We start from the raw sequence: 20,015 nt of genomic DNA, 5'->3' as shown, positions 1-20,015 counted from the left end.
TCAGAACCATCTCGAGATTGAGCTTAGTGAGCTCCAGGGCGGGGTGATAGCTAGTTTCAGTTTTTGTGAGTGTCTGCAAGAACTCTAATGTGTTTCCATTATGTCTGATGTCCCCGGATGTGTATTATGGTTGTATGGACTGAGTTGATTTTTGTATTGTTTTATGATCAGTAATATGGATATTTGGAGACCTTTGTGTATAAAGGTAGTTTAGAACTCTGTTAATGTACTTTGGAGAATGTATCATTTATTTCTGTTGCATTTATATAATGAATATGGCATCAGGAACACAGACATCACTAAAGTAGCATCCCGGGCCCCACATGACAGGTCGGGGCGTTTCAACTAATGTCACGTATCTTTGAAACAATCAAAACAACTTGGATGAGACTTCTCATATTCGGGAACTATAAACGCCAAAACCCTCTAAGATAAGCAAAACAATTTGAATGAGTCAGTGGTTAGTACAACTTGAAGATGATTATTCAAATTTGGGAATTGCCACAAACCTCCGATATAGCCAGAGCATTTTGAATGGGACCATTCAAACTTTGGGAACTGTAATCACCGCAAAAATCTAAAATGATCAAAACAAATTGAAGATGACTATTCGGATATTTAACCTCCGAGATAGCCAGATCATTTATTCAGACTTTGGGAATTGTAATCGCTACAATCGTCTGAAATGGCCAGAATAAACCGAAGATGAATATTCGGATACTTAACCTCCGAGATAGCCAGACTATTTGAAGATGACTATTTGAATACTTAACCTCCGAGATAGCTAGACTATTTGGATACTTAACCTCTGAGATAGCTAGAGCATTTTTCTTCGAAGATGACTATTCAGATACTTAACCTTCGAGATAGCCAAAGCACTTAAGATGACTATTCGGATACTTAACTTCCAAGATAGTCAGACTATTCAGATACTTAACCTCCAAGATAGCCAAAGCTTTTGAAGATGATTATTCGGATACTTAACCTCTGAGATAGTCAAGACTATTTGGATTCTTAACCTCCAAGATAGCCAAAGCTTTTGAAGATGACTATTCAGATATTTAACCTCCAAGATAGCCAAAACTTTTGAAAATGACTATTCGGATACTTAACCTCTGAAATAGCCAGACTATTTGGATACTACTATTTCAATACTTAACCTCCAAGATAGCTAAAGATAGCTAAAGCTTTTAAAGATAACTATTCAAATACTTAACCTCCGAGATAGTCAGACTATTTGGATACTTAACCTCCAAGATAGCCAAATCTTTTGAAGATAACTATTCAGATACTTAACCTCCGAGATAGCCATACTATTTGGATGCTTAACCTCCAAGATACCAAAGCTTTTGAAGATGACTATTCGGATACTTAACATCCGACATAGCCAGACTATTTGGATACTTAACCTCTAAGAAAGCCAAAGCTTTTAAAGATGCCTATTCGGATACTTAACCTCCGAGATAGCCAAAGCTTTTGAAGATGACTATTTGGATACTTAACCTCTGAAATAGCCAAACTATTCGGATACTTAACCTCCGAGATAGCCAAAGCTTTTGAAAATGACTATTCGGATACTTAACCTCTGAGATAGCCAAACTACTTGGATACTTAACCTCCAAGATAGTCAAAGCTTTTGAAGATGACTATTCGGATACTTAACGTCTGAGACAGTCAGACTATTTGGATACTTAACCTCTTAGATAGCCAAAGCTTTTGAAGATGACTATTCCGATACTTAACCTCCAAGATAGCCAGACTATTTGGATACTTAACCTCCATGATAGCCAAAACTTTTGAAGATGACTATTTGGATACTTAACCTCCGAAATAGCCAAAGATTTTAAAGATGACTATTCGAATACTTGACCTCTTAACCTCCAAGATAACCAAACTATTCAGATACTCAACCTCAGAGATAGCCAAAGCTTTTGAAGATGACTATTCGGATACTTAACCTCCGAGATAGTCAGACTATTTGGATACTTAAACTCCAAGATAGCCAAAACTTTTGAAGATGACTATTCGGATACTTAATCTCCAAAATAGCCAAACTATTTGGATACTTAACCTCCAAGATAGCCAAAACATTTAAAGATGACTATTCAGATACTTAACTTCCAAGATAGTCATATTATTTGGACACTTAACCTCCAAGATAGGCAAAGCATTTGAAGATGACTATTCGGACACTTAACCTCCAATATAGCCAGACTATTTGGATACTTAACCTCCAAGATAGTCAAAGCATTTGAAGATGACTATTCGGATACTTAACCTCCGAAATAGCCAGACTATTCGGATACCTAACTTCCAAGATAGGCATAGCATTTGAAGATGACTATTCGGATACTTAACCTTCGATATAGCCAGACAATTTGGATACTTAACCTCCAAGATAGCCAAAACATTTGAAGATGACTATTCGGATACTTAACCTCCGAAATAGCCAGACTATTCGGATACCTAACCTCCAAGATAGCCAAAGAATTTTTCTTCGAAGATGACTGTTTGGATTTGGAGACTAATGCCCCAAGTATTCGTGAAATGGACTAAACAATTTGGAAGTGACCATCTGGATTTGGGATGTCTCATGCCCTTAGTAAAACACAAACCGTTCTAATTTATGAAAGACAAATGAATTGGATGAGAAGAATCGGATTGAACAAAATTTACACACAAAAACTTGTATGATATGAACATTATGATGCATGATATAAGGACCCTTCCTAACTCTACTCATGCCATGATTTTTACAAAGTGCAGATGCATGGATGCAATGCATGTAATGCATGAAAATGCATGAACCTCCCTCTTCAAATATGCCAATGCCTTATCCAATCAACAAACAAGACTTTGAAATTTAGCCTAGGCGTGCCTCCATTAATCTCATGTTTTATCAATGATGCCGCAATATTCCTGAGTAGAAGATATCAATCACAACCTCTAACTTCCCCAGTTTACTTATGACTGATCATGTTTATCTTGAGATTTGAAAATATTTTCCAGGACTTTCTCAACAAATATTTTCTTGGAATTGTAATCTTAATGTTTTAAAATCAACTTGAAATTTAAATGAATCAATATGCAATTGGATAACACAATCTAATTAAGGGTATGAATGGAATGCTCAAACTTGTTTGCTTTAACTTGATTTTCTATGATTGTATAACAGGAAACAACTCTACCAGTACTTTGATTCTGGTGTAACTTTGTTGCTAATTTAGAAAATCACATCAATAGGCAAGCGCCACTGCTTTTTCCTTCTTTTTCACTTCTAATCAATCTCCTTGGCAATAAAAATAACTCCTCCACTACATCACCACTCAAGGATACCTTCTTGATTTGTATTCCATGACTCATTTCGAACATTCTATCTTGAATTATAATTAGTATCTCATTAGGTGTTTTGATTAATATTCCAATCTCATGGTGGACTTTAAGACACGAGACGAAACATAGGTTAAGGATTTTAGGTTTCAACAAGAACAAGGAAACTTAAGGCTTAAGAACCCCTCCCCAAAATGACATTCATGCCTCTAGTGTTGACAAAAGTTGACCGAACTTGCTCTTTGAACAAGCGGCCTACGTACCTTGTTAGGATCAAGTCATAACGTAGTTCAAATTCTTAATGAGTTTAACAATTCATTTGAAGTATTGGTACATATCAATCGGTCAGGACTTTCATTTTGGACTCTAATGTAGGTTGAGGGTATTGGCTAAAGGAGAAAAAGATTTGATGAGGCTTAAAATTATCAATTTTATCAAAGATAACATTAGTCAAGGATCACCTATGAAGTATGTCCATTATTGTTCTTTTTTTTTTTCTTTTTTTCTTTTTTTTTTTTTTTGTGTGAAGGAATCTTAGTTCCCCTTTTATTTGGGATCCACTTGGAACTAATCTTTTTGAAACTACCCCAGTATGAAATGTGATCCTTTGACGGGTTATTCAAGAAATAAATTTTTCAGGCTCAAAAGGGCTAGCAAGGGATTTCTTCTTGGACCTTCCTTTTTGGAGTAGCAGAAAAATTATATGTCATCCTTTTGGTCGTAACTATTGCCTCAAATGACTTGTCAAACGTTAGGAGACTCAAACCCATGTTAAATTTCACATAAACTAACTTTTAACAAAAAAAATGGTTTAAAATGCATGCTCAAATAGGTTAACAAATGGTGGATCAATATTTGGTTCTTTTGAGAATACTAGACGACCAAAGATGGTCACCCTTCATTTTATCAGAGCACAATCATTATACCCTTAGACACAAATCATAATCTAGATAAAAAGTTGAGAAACTTTGTTCATTGATTGCCACGGGGTACACAAGCAAAGTACGATAGAGTTTGATAAGTTGTCTCCATCTACTTCTTCAGATAAAACTCCTCATAATTTGAAATTCATTTCCCACAAAACTCCTTATGCATTGATAACATCTTCTTCTAGACTACTTAAATCTCTTTAAAACGACTAAGGACACATTGTTGAGGTGAGGTCCTTACTAAGCACCAGTCTTGAGGCTTTTTCTTTATTTTTTCATTTTTTTCATTTTTTCATTTTTTACTTTTCATCCTTTTTTAGTCTTGAGGCCTTTTCTTTATTTTTTTCATTTTTTTCATTTTTTCATTTTTTCATTTTTTACTTTTCATCCTTTTTTTTTTTTCATTTTCTTTCCATTTTTTTTTTTCATCCCATTGAATAGATTCCCAAAGCCAATTATTGGCTCCAAGTCCTTTGTACCGGCAAAACTATTTCCTATATCACTGCACGAAACACAAGTAAAAACAAACAAAATTTGACAAAAGGTGATAGTCAAAGGAGGATGTGATGATATGAGACTGAAATGCATTTTATTTCATTTAAATTCAAAATAATCCAACAAAAAAGTTCATGGGTGTTGTCCTTTTATTGACAAGAATGAAGGTTTCGCTAATTCTATCACCACTAAGTACTCGAGCACATGTCCAGTTTTCCACCATCACTTATGTGTCATGTTGATTCACCTTTGAAGTTGATAACCAGTCAATCCTCCAACCCAGCATGGAAGTCTATTAGAGGAGCATCCTTTTCTTTCTGGCATTACCTCCTTTATAAGGAAGTCCTTTTCTTCCTTCACAGTTCCCTGCCCAATACTGGAATTGCTCATTTTTCCCATCTTAAACGCCCCTTCAATTCGCTCTCCAGTAATTACCAAATCGGTAAAATTCTGAGAAGAACTTATGATAAGATGGCCAAAATATGGCTCTTTGAGAGTGTTGACAAATAAAGAAACTGCATCTCTATCTCCAACCGGAGGATGAACCTATGCTATCATTTCTCTCCAACGGTAAGCGTACTCCTTAAAGATATGAATGGAAATTTTATTGTTTCTACTATCGCAATGTCCCGGAGAAGGGTCCGAAATTGCGAGAGATTATAGATTTTGAATTTTGAAATAGAGTTGCCACTAACCTATTATTTACCTTGGTGCGGGTAGAACACCTATTTACTACTCATTGATTGGTCTCTAGACTATTCCTAGGCTAAGGAACCAGTAGTGTTAATCTACTTTACCAGAATCGGGATCGGGCGTTCGGTTATGCGAGGAGAAGGTACTAACACCCCCTACACACCCGTTTTACAAACGGTACCTAATTAGTTATAAATCATCCCTAAAATTGAATTTTTATGGTCTTTAATTAACTCCTTAAAAAGTAAAAAAAAAATTAATTAATTAATTAAAAATAAAAATAAAAAATTACAGTGCGATTAGGAATATCTAATAAGACCTCCAAACAAGGGGATCTTATTAGATAAACCCCCCCCCCCCCTTATAACTGATACAGGTGAGGTCTGAAATACCTCTTTATCTTTTTTTGAAACCATCGAGACGCACCCACCTAAAAATCAAGTAAAATCATCAAAAAGCATTTTAAAAACATTCCCACATTTTTTTTAAAACCTTTGTAAAATTTTTTTGAAATTTCTCAATATTTTTCTAAAATTTTCTAGGATTTGTAAAGATTTTTCTTTATTTTTGGGCATTTTATTTTTTTTGTAATTTTTTGCTATTTTTCTCCATTTATTTAAAACTCAAACTAATTATATAAGATAAATTAATATCAAGTAAAATCATCAAAAAATCATCTTTAAAAACATTCCTATATTTTTTTCAAAATCTTTGTAAAATTTTTTTGAAATTTTTCAATATTTTTTTAAAATTTTTTGGGATTTGTAAAGATTTTTCTTTATTTTTTGGCATTTTATTTTTTTTGTAATTTTCTGCTAATTTTCTCCATTTTTTTAAAATTTAAATGAATAAAAAATATATAAAATAAAATAAATTAATAAATGACCCAATTCACTATTTTATTTATTTATTTTTTATATATTATTTTATTTAATATTTTTAATTCATTTAAATTTTAAAAAAAATAGAGAAAATAGCATAAAATTACAAAAAAATAAAATACCAAAAAATAAAAATAAAAATCTTTACAAATCCAAGAAAAATGTTGAGAAATTCCAAAAAAAATTTACAAGGATTTTAAAAAATCTAGCAATGTTTTCAAAAGATGATTTTTTATGATTTTCTTGATTTTTGTGTAGGAGCATCCCAATGATTTAAAAAAGGATAAAGAGGTATTTCATACCTTACTTGTATTAGATCTGAAGGAGGTTTATCTAACAAGATACCCTCATTTGGAAGTCTTATTAGACATTTCTAAATTACACTTTAATTTTCATTTTCCTTTTTAAAATTATGTTATTTATTTATTTATTTTGTTTATTTGTCTATTTATTTATTTGTTTATTTTAAAGGAATTAATTAAAGACCATCAAATTCAATTTAGGGATAATTCATAATTAATTAGGTACCGTTCATAGAACGGGTGTGTAGGGGGTGTTAGTACTTTCCCCTCACATAACCTAACTTCCGATCCTGATTCTGATAAAACAGACAAACTAAGTGACCACCAAGGTAAAGAATAGGTTAGTGGTGACTCCATTCAAATTTCAATATCATTTATCCCTCGTCATTCTGGACTCTTTCTCTGGGACGTTGCGACAGCTTGACGACTTCACTGGGAATATAGAGAGTCGAGCCATAAATTAGTTTTGAATTATCCCTCGCCATTCTGAACCTTTCTCCGAGACGTTGCGACATGTAGTAGATCTCCCAAACATTAAACCAAATTGATTTTCTGAGACCTTCGTTTCTAGTCTTAATTTTTGTTTAATTACACTTTCCTATAGTTTCATTGTATGACTCATAAGATTAATTCCCACGATAGTTGTTGCAATTTTAAAGATCCCTTTTATTTTTGTATATAGGTATAAAAGTGTTTACCCTCTATTCATCTAACATTTTCTTAGCTTTCATAATTGTGTTAAATAAATTAGTCAACCATATAATTCTGTTATCACAAGTATTTCCAAACTTCAATTAGAATGTTATCTAGCCCAATAACTTTTTCACTTTTCATCTTTTTTAGTGTAAACTTAACTTCGTTAACTCTAATTTTATGAATAAATTTCATATTTTTAGCATTTTCCGCCATTTGTCAATTCGAAGTTTAAGCCTTCTACTTGCTTTTCATTAAATAACTTACTAAAGTAATTTCGTCATCCTTCTTGTGTCTTCTTCCTTAACCAAGACGATATCATCTCCAACGAATAATCGGTAAGGATTCATATCATCATGATCTAACAAGTTTTACGCTGGCTTTCAGCTACTTAACACAACTCTCCTCCTTTATTTGGGTTTGGGACCGACTGCTGGGAGAGATATCAACAAACAACCACAGCGGAATAATTTTTCTCCCTATATGCAAGCAAATATAGTGTATCTCTACTTTTATACGTACTGAAAATAATAAGAAAAATGATCAATCACACCAAGCCACAAGAACACAAGCAATTTTTTACGTGAAAAATTTCCACAGTGTGAGGAAGAAAAACCACGGGACCTAGTCTAGTTGAAATCTCCACTATCAACCAAATAATAGGTACACAAAGTCTTCTCTAATCGCAATTAGAGGCTACAAATATAATACAAAGAGAATTGGAGAGAATATACTAAAATTGCAGTTACTATTCACAAGCACAAATCCCAACTCCCGAGCTCAAAATCTGATCTCCACCGTTCAGATTGCAGCTCCTTGAGTCGTAAACCTCTCCTCCAAATTTCAGCTCGATCAGACCATGGACGAAGCGGGATTAGAGTCTTGATATAATTTGGGCGGCATGAGAAAAATCACATTTTTCTCTATTTCTTTTGAGAAGTGACGGCTCCTCCCCTCTCCCCTATCTTTTTATACCTTCCTTTGGGCTATTACACTAAAGGAATGAGCTTTGAGCTTTTCATAAAGCCCACTTGGGCTTTCCTCCACATGAAAGGAAATAACCCAACAAATCTCTCCCTTTCTGACTATGTGGAGGGAATCGTCATCCCAGCAATCAAACAACAAACTTCAAGTTTCTCCCTTGGTAGTATCTTTGTCAACATATCAAAACTATTCTCATCAGTGTTAACCTTCTTAAGTTCCAATAACTTATCGTCACGCATCTCTAATCCAATGGTATCGTACATCAATGTGCTTCGATCTTGCATGGAAACTGGAATTCTTAGTAAGATGAATAGCACTCTGCCTATCACAAAACAACACATACTTCAGCTGCTAGAAACCAAGTTCTCTTAAGAACATCTTTGCCTATAGCAACTTTTTAGTCGCTTCCATTGCTGCAATGAACTCTGCCTGTGTCGTAGAAAGAGCAATACACTTCTGAAGTCTCGATTGCCAAGCTATAGCCCCACCTGCAAAACTTATCAAATAGCTCGAAGTAGACTTACAAGTATCCACATCCCTTGCCATATTTGCATCTATGTAGCCAACTAACAATGGTTGTCCATTTCCCAAACCAAATCTCAAAATGGAAGTGCCTCGAAGATACCTCATGATTCACTTCATTGCATTCCAATGCTCTCTTCCCAAATTTGTCAAGAATCGGCTAACTACACCAACTGCATAGGCTATATCTGGTCTTGTGCAAACCATTGCATACATCAAACTTCCTACTGCTGAGGCGTAAGGAACTCTTTCCATGTCTTCCTTTTCCTTATCTGTAGAAGGACATTCCTTTGTACATAGTATGAAGTGGGTAGCAAGAAGAGAGCTAACCACTTTACTTTTGTCCATATTGAACCTCTGAAGCAATTTCTCAATGTACTCCTCCTGTGACAAATATAACTTCTTGGCACTCCTATCACAACTGATTCTTATGCCAAGAATTTTCTTTGCTGGCCCTAAATCCTTCATAGCAAATGACTTACTCAATTGCTTCTTCAACTAGTCAATCCTTGAAGCATTCCTGCCAACAATCAGCATGTCATCCACATAAAGCAATAAGAAAATAAAATCATCATTAAAGAATTTTTGAACAAATACACAGTGATTTGAAGTTGTCTTCTTGTAGTCTTGCTCCCCCATAATAAACTCAAACTTATTGTACCACTGTCTTGGTGCTTGTTTCAAACCATATAAGTATTTCTTCAGCTTGCACACTTAATCCTCTTTCCCTTTTACTCTAAAACCCTCTGACTACTTCATATAAATCTCTTCCTCCAAATCACCATGAAGGAATGCAGTTTTCACATCCATCTGCTCAACTTCCAAGTCAAGACTAGCTACTAAGCCGAGTACTGTACGGATCGATGACATCTTTGCAATTGGAGAGAAGATTTCATCAAAGTCAATATATTTTCTCTGACCAAACTCTTTTACAATCAATCTAGCTTTGTACCGTGGCCATGAAGAGAACTCATTTGGCTTCTTCTTGTAAATCCACTTGTTTTCCAAAGCTCTTTTTCCTTTAGGTAGCTTCACTAACTCAAAGGTGTGGTTATCATGCGAAGACTGCATCTCATCTTGCATGGCCTCAACCCACTTTATCTTATGTTCATCTTCCATGGCTTCTACAAAACACGGGCTCTCCCCCGTCAGTCAATAACACATACTGTTCTGCTGAATACCGAGTGGAAGGATGTCGATCTCTAGCTGCCTCCTGGATGGAATCTCTGGTGGAATTTCTGGCATTGTCAACTATTCATCAGTATCAACATTTCTTTGAATCATTAAGGGAACATCCACATCACCACTACACTGATAGTCATTATGAACATCATTCTCAACCTGAGATGAAAAATTCTTCAAAGGAATTGGATTCACATCAGTCAAACTATCACCCTGTTGAGACATAGATTTCTCTTCCTTCTCAATATCCTAAATTGTATGATCTTCAACAAACACGACATCTCAGCTTCTTACAATTTTCTTCTCAACTGGATCATAAAACTTGTATCCAAACTCATCTTGACCGTAGTCGCATTTTCTCATCAAGCTTGGACTTTTCATCTTTTGGAGCATGCACAAATGCTTTGCACCCAAAAACACGCAAGTGATTATAGGAAACATCCTTACCTGTCCAAACTCGGTTTGACATATCAAACTGTAGAGAAACACAGGGTGTAAGATTCAACACATGAACAACAGTGCTCAATGCCTCCCCCCAAAAGGATTTTGGCAACTGGACTTGTGAAAGCAAACATCTCACTCTCTCAACCAGTGTTCTGTTCTTCCTTTCTGCTACGCCATTCAACTGAGGAGTTTTCGGAGGTGTCTTTTTATGCCGAGTACCTTGTTGTCTGCAATACTCATCAAATAGACCAAAATACTCTCCACCATTATCAGTCCGAATGCACCTTAGTTTCTTCCCAGTATGTCTCTCAACTAGGGCTTGAAATTTCTTGAACTCAGCCAACACTTGGTCTTTTGAATTCAAGATATATACCCACAACTTCCTTGAATGATCATCTATGAAGCTCACAAAGTATCTAGAGTCACCAAGTGTTCTCGTCTTCATAGGGCCACACACATCCAAATGTACCAAATCCAGTATCTCTAACTTTCTCGAATGAGGGAAATTCTTGAAGGAAACTCTGCTCTGCTTCCTTGACAAACAATGAGTACACCTTTTCAGAAGTATACTTTTTAGTTCACATAGTAGATTTTTCTTCCCCAGTAGAGCTAATCATTTCTCACTCATGTAAGCCAGTCTCTTGTGCCACAACACTGTTGTACCATTATCCTCCATCGCATTAACAATGTCGTTGGAGATCTTTGCTTGCAAAACGTACAATGCAAAGTGCCTCATGCCTCGAGCCACAACTATAGCACCCCTAGTGAGCTTCCACTAGCCATCACTGAAAGTGCTACAGTACCCTTCATCATCAAGTTTACCTACACAAATCAAATTCAAACAAATGTCAGGAATATGCTTCACATCTCTGAAAACTAAACTCGTGCCATTATTTGTCTTCAGATACACATCTCCAATTCCAATGACTTTAACCAAGCCATCATTGCTCATCTTTACATTTCCAAAGTCACCAGATCTATAGGATGTAAAGAGATCCTTCCGAGATTTAGGATGAATGGAGATACCACTGTCAATCACCCAACTGGTCTCATGGTATGCAACATATATCATCTCATCATCATAAACAATGAGGAAGTCTGCAGGAGTGGTGGTAGTAACTCTATCATCGCCATCTTTGTCATCTTCATTCTTCGTTTCCTTCCCTTTCTTATTCTTGTTTTCTTTCTTCAATTGCCTGCAATATTTTTTTATGTGTCCCTTTTTCCCGTAGTGATGACACTCAACATTTGCAAACTTGTTGGACTTGTTTCTGCTGTTATCTCTATTCTTCGAACCTCTGCTCTTACTTCTTCCCCTCTTTTCTGTAACCAAGATCTCTGACTGTGAAGAGGATCCCTGTGTTTTTCTTCTCATCTCTTCATTTAGCAAACAACTCTTAACTATATCCATTGTGATTACACCTTCTGGAGCAGAGTTAGACAATGAAGTTCTTAGCGTCTCCCACGAGTCCGATAATGAACCAAACAACCATAACCCTTGTATCTCATCATGAAACTTAATACTCATTCCAGTCAACTGATTAATAATTCTTTGGAATGTGTTCAAGTGATCAGATAAAAGGAGTCATGTCCTGGTACCTCAAAGTCATTATTTGTTTAATCAAAAACAACTTATTATTTCCAGTCTTTCTAGCATATAGTTGTTCAAGCTTACTCCATAGAGAACGTGCATTTGTCTCTCCACTAATATGGTTCAAAACATTATCATCTACCCACAGACTAATATACCCACACATCTGTCGATATAACAAAGTCTATTCCACATCAGACTTTTTTTCCTGGCTTTTCAACACTAAACACCAATAGATAATAATCTTTCACATAAAAAAGATCCTCCATTTTTCCTTTCCGTATGTGGTAATTTGAGCCATTGAAATTAATCATTCTACTCGTATTTGCTTCCGTAACTCAAACTGCTAACCTAGCAATATGTCAACTTGGCTCTGATGCCACTTTGTTGGAAGAGATATCAACAAACAACCAAAGCAGAATAATTCTTCCCCCTATATGCAAGCAAATATAATGTATCTCTACTTTTATACGTGCTGAAAATAATAGGAAAAATGATCAATCACACCAAGCCGCAAGAACACAAGCAATTTTTTACGTGAAAAACTTCTCCAGTTTGAGGAAGAAAAATCACGGGACTTAGTCCAGTTGAAATCTCTACTATCAACTAAATAATGGGGTACACAAAGTCTTCTCTAATCGCAATTAGAGACCACAAATATATCTAATCAAGATATTATCAATCTTGGCAAATACAAAGAGAATTGGAGAGAATATACCAAAATCGCGATTACTGTTCACGGCACAAATCCCAACTCCTGAGCTCAAAATCCGATCTCCACCGTTCAGATTGTAACTCCTTGAGTCGTGAACCTCTCCTCCAAATTTCAGCTCGATTGGACCACGGACAAAGCAGGATCAGAGTCTTGATGAAATCTGGGCAGCATGAGAAAAATCACATTTTTCTCTCTTTCTTTTGAGAAGTGACGGCTCCTCCCCTGTCTTTTTATAACTTCCTTTAGGTTATCACACTAAAGGGTTGGGCTTTGGGCTTTTAATAAAGCCCACTTGGGCTTTCATCCACATGGAAGGAAATAACCCAACACTAACTGTATGTGAAAATATTAGAACATTAAGTACATTACTGGCTGAGTCAAAAGGACGTCTTCAAGCCACAAGGCTGCCCAAAGAGAGGGTAGGGGGACGGTCATCATAGTATACGTAGCCCTACCACTACTTTTATATAAAGAGGTTGTTTCCTTGGACTTAAAACCCATAACCAACCGGTCACAAAAGAGCAACCTTATGGTTGATCCAAGGCTCATCCCCAAATATTATGCTAACTAAAAGATAAAATTTTGTAATGAATAAAATATGCATTTCAAAGTCCCCGCATGCAAAACTTTAAAATTCATTATTCAAGAATCATCAGTTGGATGGACAAATCGACCACAAAATGTTACACATCCACATGTCCAATCAGAATAAAACCTTGTAATAAATTCGCATGTGCGCACACAAACTTGAGTCTGCAGAGAGAGAGAGAGACAGACCTGGACCCAGAACCAATTTTTGACCCCCTAGATTGATGCACAGCCACTCCTTCTGATTCCAAGCAGGAAATATTTTTTGCCTGTCCAATGCTCTAAAAGTAAATCCAATAATGGAAAGGCTATTTAATAAGATTCACATGAAGCATCACAGACAGGAAAAATACATGCAATGATTTGCCCCATTACAGAGGCCCCTTTTCTAGCTCTATGTGGAAAATACAATTTAAATTTTACATTGGAAAATGGGAAAACATGCGAAAATATGAGCCTAAACAGCACCACTGGTTATCAAAGCCCAGAAAAGATTCATACAATGCTCAATTGTTTAAAAGGATTTTAAAAAGTCTTACATAGATGTTATTCCATAAAAAAATTTTCTAGGATCTTGATAACCTGATAAGGAAAAACTGGATGGCAAAGGAACAGTAAATATAATTTGTTACAGCCTTAGAAATAGTCTACCATGTTCATCAGTTCCTGTATGTCCCTTCCAGTAGAAAAGATGCCTAATACCAGAATTTCAAGGATCATCTTTTTGCCATTAAATGTTCACCAGACAAGAAAAGTAGCATGCATTTTGTTCTGTCCCTTAAACCCCTTCTTGAAAACTTAAAAGATAAAAATTTCAAAAATCTGCCTTCCTCTTGAAATGATCACCAAGGAAGATCTATTAAGAAGGGAATAACAGTTGTTATCAGAAGAGAAATGTGCTCATACCTGGGATTTCACAACATTTGTTCCCATAGGCAGTAAATCTGAAGGCTCAGAACTCAAAATGGGTCTTTCCAGTGGCGCAGCGTTTTTCACAAAAGGGTGCTCCAAAAGTTTAGCAGCTGTAGGACGATGTAATGGGTTGCGTTGCAAGCACTGCCGCACAAAATCTTTGCCAATATCTGAGAGATGATCAGGGATTGTGGGAAGATCCTTGCTGTTTCCAATCTTAAACATTGCAGCAACCTTTCAAAAAAGAACAAATAATAACATAAGATTGAGACATCAAGCAAAGAGCTGTCATTGATACTGCATATTTAGACAAGAGTAATGTTTCATTTCTACCAACCCATTCATACTGGCTCCAAGGAGGCTTTGCCGTACTCATTTCCAAAAGCGTGCATCCAAGGCTCCATATATCAACAGCAAGATTGCAACCATTTGAATTTTTTATAACCTAAGCAAAACAGTGCAATTGTGAAAGATTACTTCAGGAAATATTTTTGAGCAAGCTAAAGCAACGAAAACAAAACAATGCTGACCTCAGGTGCCATCCAGTAAGGACTTCCCTTGAAAGATAAAGGACAAGACTGCCCAGTAATCTGCAAAATCATTCAGAGCACAAAACTTCAATTTCAATGTGCACATAGAATTATCAAATAGACTCAATTAAAAGTTAAAACAAAAGCCTACTGCTCCACAGGGAAAGTTACAACAAACTTTTACTGTTCATGTTATCGCTTGCTAAAATTTAACAAGTTAAAATCTAACAGCTTTTCACCAATTACACTTAACACCAGTAATAGTGTCTGGTTAAAACTACCTGGATTAGAAAAAGGCAAAGTATTAATTAATGCTTGACAAAGTATGCCACATTCCTAGAATCGCATGCACAAATTCATGCTATTTTGGTTATCTTATGCATAAGATAGAGACAGATGAATATTCTTACATGCTTTGCCATCCCAAAATCAACCAATTTCACACGGCCATTGGGGTCTACCAGTATATTTGCTCCTTTGATATCCCTAAACAGGAGATAAATGTAAACTATAAGCACAGACGATGTTAAAACACAAATTAGACAAGTATCACAATTCTATTGACAATTAAGAATATGTTGAATTACCTGTGGACGGTTTTTTTTGCATGCAAATAAGCAAGCCCTGACAAAATTTGTTGTGTGTAGCTACGAATAGCTATTTCGCCAAATTGTCCATATTCTTGAAGGAGTTTATAGATGGAACCACCAGATACATACTCCAAATATATATACAGTTTGTCATCTACCTGTCAAATAAACAACCAAAAAGGTTGACATAATCTTGCAAAGACAAAATAATTGGAGCACCAAAAGTACCATGACGGATAGTATCTCAGAACTGAAAAAATAAGTAAAGCAAAGTAGAGAACTGTGCCACAGGGTAAACAGTATTTACCATCCCAGATCCATAATACTGCACTATATTCGGATGCCGCAAACGACTTAATAGAACAATTTCCTGCCAAACATCACTGCTAAGAACACTTCTTTCCAGAAAGTGACACTGTTGCATAGAAAAAATAGACCGAACCTACTTGCCCAAGCTGCTGCGCACTTTCTTTTGACTTCGCATCATCTGAAAACAGTGTGACCTCTTTCATTGCACACATTTCACCGCTTTCACTAAGAAGCAAGCAAGAGAAATCCCACATGCACAAAATCAAAATATATATATATGATGGAAAGTGAAATTTCACAAAAAAATTTCTTCTTTAAAAGGAACCCATACATCTTGAATTCCAAACTATTGATGCAAGTAAAAAAAATGCAATAATGAGAATAAGCACATAAGATGATAATGATAACACCAAAAAACAAGTAAGCTTGGTTGCTGACCTATTGAAACCAAGATACACATGTCCAAATGTGCCTGTCCCTAGCAGACGTCCCTTCTTCCAGCGGGAACCTGGGCTAATTGGATTTTCTGCCCTGCCCGGACTTCTTGGGACTGATGGAGTTGTTGCTGTAGAATATGGTGGAGAAAAAGGACAAGAATTAGAAATTGTTATTGGGGGAAGGGGCAACCGGTGGCTTTGCTGTTTCCCATCATCTTGCCGGCTACTAGGTGACTCTATGGCAGACCCTCCAGCTCGTGGGTGCAGTGGGGTGACAGCACCACTTTGTGTTCTAGAGCTGGGACCAGCGCTTGTCATTCTGGGGCTAGGTATTGGAGAACACTCGGGGCTACACCTGCTGTGCTGCCAAAATAGCTGCCCTGACATATCTCCCCCAACTGAGTTATGCCCAGAATTGTGACCAGAGCCTGGACTAGAGCATTGACCAGATCCAAGCAAAGCTACATCTGAATAAGGTTTTCCTGCCCAGAAACAAGCGTTGGAAACTTGGTCTGGGCCAAATCCTCTCAATGGACTTCTAGAAGGACTTGACATTGAGCTGTCTGGAGCACTAAAGAAAGTGCCATGGTGAGGAATCTGCAAATTCAGCATGGGAGCTTTTAAACGACCACGTCTTGGAGATGCGTTGAGAATTTGGTTATTGAACAAAAGATTAGCTGGCTTCAATGACTCTCTTGATATCTTTTGGGTGACAACAGGGGATGGATCCTTGAGCATTATGCTATAGCAAAGGTAGAAGTAAAATTTGTAAGGGATGGACAATAGCACACACATTAAACAAATACAAGACAAAAGTCATCATGAAGAACCCATGATGTTTCAATCATCATAGCCTTAGAGGAAAGAACATGGTATTTAAATTTTAAAGACTTGCATTTACACTCACCTGGAAGGGCTGTTCACTGTAGATCTGTTCCCAATTTCATAGTCAAATGCTTGGGGGCTAAGAAGACGTGACTCAGATGGATCATCACTATCAATGGAGCTATCACTAGAAACTGAAGCAGTGGCCAAATCTCCCACAGTATCAGTCAGGTCTGCTCTGTTTGGAACATTTCCAGGTCTTGGAAGTGGTAAAAAAGGTAATGGTTGGGAAGTTTTGTCAAATCCTGGCTTTACAGGTTTCGTTTCAGCACCAGTACGCCCAGGTAGTGGAAGGGGCTGGGCATGAGGGCTCTCAACAAAACTTTGACAACGCGATACATGCGCAGAGGGCGATGCTGACCTTGATGGCACTCGAGAATGAGATACCTTTTCTGAAACAGCATCACTACGATGTCTCCAAGACCCTCTAGATTTACCGTTGCACTTTTCTTCAGATGCAATCTTAAATTTTCGATGTATTGTATCAATAAAACTTTCCTTATTTGCTTTCTTATTTACTTCTTTGGATGAAGACTTCCCCCACCAAGAAGGCATGCTAGTGTAACAAATATATGAAAATAACTAAAACCCACTACTTGACACAATCAATGTTTAACGGTATTTAAAATAGTGTGAACGCAAAATCATTGAATATATTTGCCACTCAGTACACTCAGGACAAAGAGATTTTGTCCAATGGCCTTTTCCCAGAGTCTTCAAAGGAAAAAAAAAGCTCAATCAGATGGCCACAACTCGATTTTGGAATCTCCGCCAGATTAGTCAGTGGTTCAAAAGGATATGCAAGAGACGAACCTGCATTAAGCATTCCACCAGTAACTTCTACCCTGAACAAGAAATTATGGCACAGTACAGACAGGCACATTAAAAAAAAATTAATGACACACAACATAAACAAATTAAAGGATGATAAGAGGCTATGACAAAGAATTTGGAAATGACATAACTTGGGAGACAGCAAATTTTTAGCAACAAACAAATTCCATTTACAAGATCATTACAAGGAAGCTAAGTTAAAAAATAAAAAAAAATTCAGAATGAATTTGAAAGGAATTATTTTCCATTCATAAAAGAAAAAACCAAATTTTAATAGCTATTTGGAAGAACAAAAGTTTGCGTTTTATACAAATCAAATATTTGGAATGATTCATGAAACATGGAATTAGAATTGCCTACTCAAACAAATTGTTTTGACTGGAACAATATCATGCTGGGAAGCAGCACAGAATATTTAGAGATTTGAGCTATCAAAATCCCTGTTGAAGAATCTACCAACTTTCCTCAGCATCCGAACAGCATCCTAGCAACTTCTTTACAAAAATAACATTCTAATGCACAATCCCCTTTCTAGAGGAGAATAACAGAGATCAACACAGATAAAGAAATCAACAGAGCTGAAAGTTTCATATACCAAATCTTCCATTATCGGACAAGCACCTTGAAGATCTAGGCATTTCCAAACAATATGTCTAGTAACCTTTATAAAGCCAACAAATAAATAAAAATTGTGATTGCATCCCAACCTATGCCCATCTAAACGATTTTCTTTCATAAAAATTAATTATGCTCCAAAATCAGTGCTCGTGAAAGCAAATTTCCAGAGCCAAATGAGCCAAAAAAAGACAAAGTAGCTTCATGCATATACAAATTATCAATTGATTTCAAAACAACAAGGTACAAAATGTTTAGACACAATAAGAAGCAGAGTATTTGCAAAGCACCAATTATTCAATTGAATTCAGAGCACAAAGGTACAACATGTTTAGACACTAAACACCAGAGCATGAGCAGAAAATCTTCCCCTCCGTATTTGGCAACCAAACCCACATTTTTGTCATAAAGCTCTCTGCCACATGCCAACAATACCCCTTCTCCTCACATAAATATCATTCCCACAGGCATTAAATTTATGTAAAATATGTCATGCCTGCTATAATTTAAAGGCGAAATTTCACCACCCACCCACTCTCCCAAGTTCACTGTTCTACTACCCTGCAATCCATGCCAAGCAAACACAACCCAGCACAGCCTTGTGAAATTCTCACGTTACTGCGATCACCAATTTCGTATCTTCTATAATAATTCCCTACTTGCAACATAATATCTAAACGCATAACAGACCGCAACACCCGAACACTTAAACTGAATCAGACCCAGTCCCCGATAACCACTTTCCCATCACACTGCTAAGCTGAAGAACCCAAAAAACACTCCTCAACACAGATCTGAAAAATGCTATTTTAATAATAGAAGTAAACTAAATCTCAAAAAATATCCAGAATGAAAGTATTTCCCAGAATTAAGCTACCATTCCAACTTCACCTGTAAATCAGCACTTGCAACACCCAAACGTCACTGAACTGAAGAACCCACCGGCGGGAGAACGTTCTTCGAACAAAGCCCCAACATTTCCCGAGTCCCAAAACCCAACAAAACAGTTGCCAAATCGCTCAAATTGATCGACTTCTGCAGCGCAAATAGAGCTCTAAACAGCAAAGAAAAACCCTAATTTTTCACAGCGCCCAAAACCCACCGCTCCCAACAAGATTTCCCAGCAGCTCGTCTCCGCGAAGAGAAGCAGAAAAGAGAGGAGAAAGGGATGGGAGAAAATGCAGAGAGAGTAGAAAAAGGAGAGAGAAAATGCGCAGAAAGAGAGCGAAAGCGAGCGACAGAGAGAGGGAGAGAGAGAGATTACGTTGTTAGTGAGAAAAAGCTGTCCGAGCGTTAATTGCAATAATAATAAATAAATAAATAAATAACCGGAATCGAAAATAACGTACTACCTGAGTGACTGTCCGTACCGTCATTCAACGGACGGGGGTGCTCTGCGCTGGTGCTGCGGAGCAGGGGGATCATTATTTTTAGGCATTTTGATTTTTAAAATTTTGCATTTGCAAGTTCATATATTTCCACCATTTACTCCACATGACTTTAAAAATATCCTTCCTTCCCCAAATAAATTTTTGAATCATTCGGCCGTAGAAT

The 20,015-nt window shown here is 36.6% G+C and overlaps 1 protein-coding gene across 12 annotated transcripts in view; it reads right to left on the bottom strand.

Moving 5' to 3' along the window:
• The window catches only part of LOC131164810 (mitogen-activated protein kinase kinase kinase YODA), a 44,835-nt gene extending 25,079 nt beyond the window's left edge, over positions 1 to 19,756 (bottom strand). For 3 of the 12 annotated variants that reach the window (XM_058122290.1, XM_058122293.1, XM_058122294.1), the window contains exons 1-11: positions 19,353 to 19,706; positions 17,035 to 17,857; positions 16,129 to 16,869; positions 15,828 to 15,915; positions 15,689 to 15,751; positions 15,379 to 15,539; positions 15,202 to 15,277; positions 14,792 to 14,851; positions 14,599 to 14,706; positions 14,256 to 14,495; positions 13,539 to 13,618 (exon numbers count right to left, since the gene is read on the bottom strand). In XM_058122290.1, coding sequence (XP_057978273.1) covers positions 13,539 to 13,618; positions 14,256 to 14,495; positions 14,599 to 14,706; positions 14,792 to 14,851; positions 15,202 to 15,277; positions 15,379 to 15,539; positions 15,689 to 15,751; positions 15,828 to 15,915; positions 16,129 to 16,869; positions 17,035 to 17,567 — 2,150 coding nt within the window. In that variant the 5' untranslated portion in view covers positions 17,568 to 17,857; positions 19,353 to 19,706. Of the gene's footprint in view, positions 1 to 12,632; positions 12,988 to 13,538; positions 13,631 to 14,255; positions 14,496 to 14,598; positions 14,707 to 14,791; positions 14,852 to 15,201; positions 15,278 to 15,378; positions 15,540 to 15,688; positions 15,752 to 15,827; positions 15,916 to 16,128; positions 16,870 to 17,034; positions 17,858 to 19,352 lie in introns of those variants that run through there. The other 9 variants (XM_058122291.1, XM_058122292.1, XM_058122286.1 and 6 more) reach the window with 8 other exon arrangements.
• Positions 19,757 to 20,015: the final 259 nt, after the last annotated feature.

The sequence above is a fragment of the Malania oleifera genome, chromosome 9 (genome assembly GCF_029873635.1).
Source record: "Malania oleifera isolate guangnan ecotype guangnan chromosome 9, ASM2987363v1, whole genome shotgun sequence".
Taxonomy (NCBI): Eukaryota; Viridiplantae; Streptophyta; class Magnoliopsida; order Santalales; family Ximeniaceae; genus Malania; species Malania oleifera.
This window is presented reverse-complemented; position numbering and strand designations above follow the sequence as displayed.